The sequence below is a fragment of the Cariama cristata genome, unplaced genomic scaffold (genome assembly GCF_000690535.1).
Source record: "Cariama cristata isolate BGI_N322 unplaced genomic scaffold, ASM69053v1 scaffold12284, whole genome shotgun sequence".
Classification (NCBI taxonomy): Eukaryota; Metazoa; Chordata; class Aves; order Cariamiformes; family Cariamidae; genus Cariama; species Cariama cristata.
This window is the reverse complement of record NW_009612382.1, coordinates 2,519-4,815: the sequence shown is the minus strand read 5'-3', so window position 1 is coordinate 4,815 and position 2,297 is coordinate 2,519. Positions and strand designations below refer to the sequence as shown.

At 54.5% G+C, this 2,297-nt stretch overlaps 1 protein-coding gene across 1 annotated transcript in view; it reads left to right on the top strand.

The window, feature by feature from the left end:
* Positions 1-864: 864 nt before the first annotated feature.
* LOC104160477 (serine/threonine-protein kinase WNK3-like) overlaps positions 865-2,297 on the top strand; it is a 2,793-nt gene continuing 1,360 nt past the window's right edge. The window contains exons 1-6 of the mRNA XM_009698605.1: positions 865-876; positions 1,074-1,246; positions 1,321-1,541; positions 1,661-1,818; positions 1,911-1,999; positions 2,076-2,295. Coding sequence (XP_009696907.1) covers positions 865-876; positions 1,074-1,246; positions 1,321-1,541; positions 1,661-1,818; positions 1,911-1,999; positions 2,076-2,295 — 873 coding nt within the window. The remainder of the gene's footprint in view (positions 877-1,073; positions 1,247-1,320; positions 1,542-1,660; positions 1,819-1,910; positions 2,000-2,075; positions 2,296-2,297) is intronic.

Genomic DNA, 2,297 nt, shown 5'->3' with positions numbered 1-2,297 from the left:
AGGGGCCCCCCCCCCAAAAAAAAAAAATATTTGGGCTTCCAAATGGCTGAAAAGTTGGGGTTGGGCTTTGCGGTTGAGGTCGGGGTTGGGTTGAAGGCAACGGCACCCCGAAACGTGGTCGGTGAACGTCGTGGTTGGTCCCTCAAATTGAGCTTGAGCTTCTGCCGAAGTCAATGTCACCCCAAAATTCATCGTGAACCCCACGGTTGACGATGAACCCTCACGCTGACCCCTCCAATTGATCTTGATCCTCCTCCAAAGTCCATGACACCCCAAATTTCATCATGAACCCCACGGTTGACCCCTCAAATCCATCTTGGACCTCTTCCAAAGTCAATGACACCCCAAAATTCATCCATCAACCCTCATGTTGACCCCTCAAGTCGATCTTGAACCCTTCCCAAAGTCCATGACACCCCAAAATTCATCATGAACCCCACGGTTGACCCCTCAAATCCATCTTGGACCTCTTCCAAAGTCAATGACATCCCAAAATTCATCATGAACCCCACGGTTGACCCCTCAAATCCATCTTGGACCTCTTCCAAAGTCAATGACACCCCAAAATTCATCCATCAACCCTCATGTTGACCCCTCAAGTCGATCTTGAACCCTTCCCAAAGTCCATGACACCCCAAAATTCATCATGAACCCCACGGTTGACCCCTCAAATCCATCTTGGACCTCTTCCAAAGTCCATGACACCCCAAAATTCATCCATGAACCCCACGGTTGACCTCTCAAATCCATCTTGATCCTCTTCCAAACTCCATGACACCCCAAAATTCATCCCTCAACCCCATGGTTGACCCCTCAAATTGAGTTTGATCCTCTTCCAAAGTCAATGGCACCCCAAAATTCGTCATGAACCCCACGGTTGGTCCCTCAAATCGGTCTTCAACCCTTCCCAAAGTCCATGACACCCCAAAATTCATCCATGAACCCCCCCCTCGGTTGGTTCCTCAAATCCATCTTGAACCTCTGGTGCTGCTCCTTGAACCGGGGCTGGGGTTGACATCATCGTGTCATCATCGTGTCATCATCGTGTCATCGTGTCCCCTCTCCACCCCCAGGACCGTAAGTTGACCAAGCTGGAGCAGCAACGGTTCAAGGAAGAAGCGGAGATGTTAAAGGGGTTGCAGCACCCCAACATCGTCCGCTTCTACGACTCTTGGGAGTCCACGGTCAAGGGCAAGAAGTGCATCGTCCTCGTCACCGAACTGATGACATCGGGCACCCTCAAGACGTAAGCGACGGCGGCGCGCGGGCGCGGCAAAGCCGGCGACGATGCCGACGGTTGGGTTTCTTCCGTCTTTGTAGGTATCTCAAGAGGTTCAAGGTGATGAAACCCAAAGTTTTACGGAGTTGGTGCCGACAAATTTTGAAGGGTCTCCATTTTCTCCACACCCGTACGCCACCCATCATCCACCGGGACCTCAAGTGTGACAACATCTTCATCACCGGCCCGACGGGTTCCGTCAAAATCGGCGATTTGGGGTTGGCCACGCTGATGCGAACGTCTTTCGCTAAAAGCGTCATCGGTAAGAACCGTCGCGCCGAAAAAGACGAGACGGGTCGCGCCAAAAAAGACGAGCTCGGTCGCGCCGAGAAAGATGCCCGGCGAGGTCGGCGGGTTCTTACCTCACCGGCGTTGCCGTAGGAACGCCGGAATTTATGGCGCCGGAGATGTACGAGGAACGTTACGACGAGTCGGTGGACGTCTACGCCTTCGGGATGTGCATGTTGGAGATGGGCACCTCCGAGTATCCGTACTCCGAATGCCAAAACGCCGCCCAGATCTACCGCAAAGTCACCAGCGTGGGTTTCCCGGGGCGGGGTCGTAGCGACGTGGGTGTGTCCTTCCGTCATGGCGGCGATGACGTCGTCGACGGGATCGATTTCTTTTGTAGGGCATCAAGCCGGCTAGCTTTGACAAGGTGACGGACCCGGAGGTGAAGGAGATCATCGAAGGTTGCATCCGGCAAAACAAAGCGGAGAGGTGGGAGGAGCCGGGAGGTCACGCGGTGGGACATCTTGAAGGGTGACCACGCCTGTGACCACGCCCTCACCCGTAGGCTTTCCATCCGGGACCTGTTGAATCACGTTTTCTTCGCGGAGGACACGGGGTTACGGGTGGAGTTGGCGGAAGACGACGGGGGTTTGGATTCCTCCTTGGCGCTTCGCCTTTGGGTGGAAGATCCCAAGAAGTTGAAGGGCAAACACAAGGACAACGAAGCCATCGAGTTCAGCTTCGACCTGGAGGTCGACGTCCCCGAGGAGGTGGCCTACGAGATGGT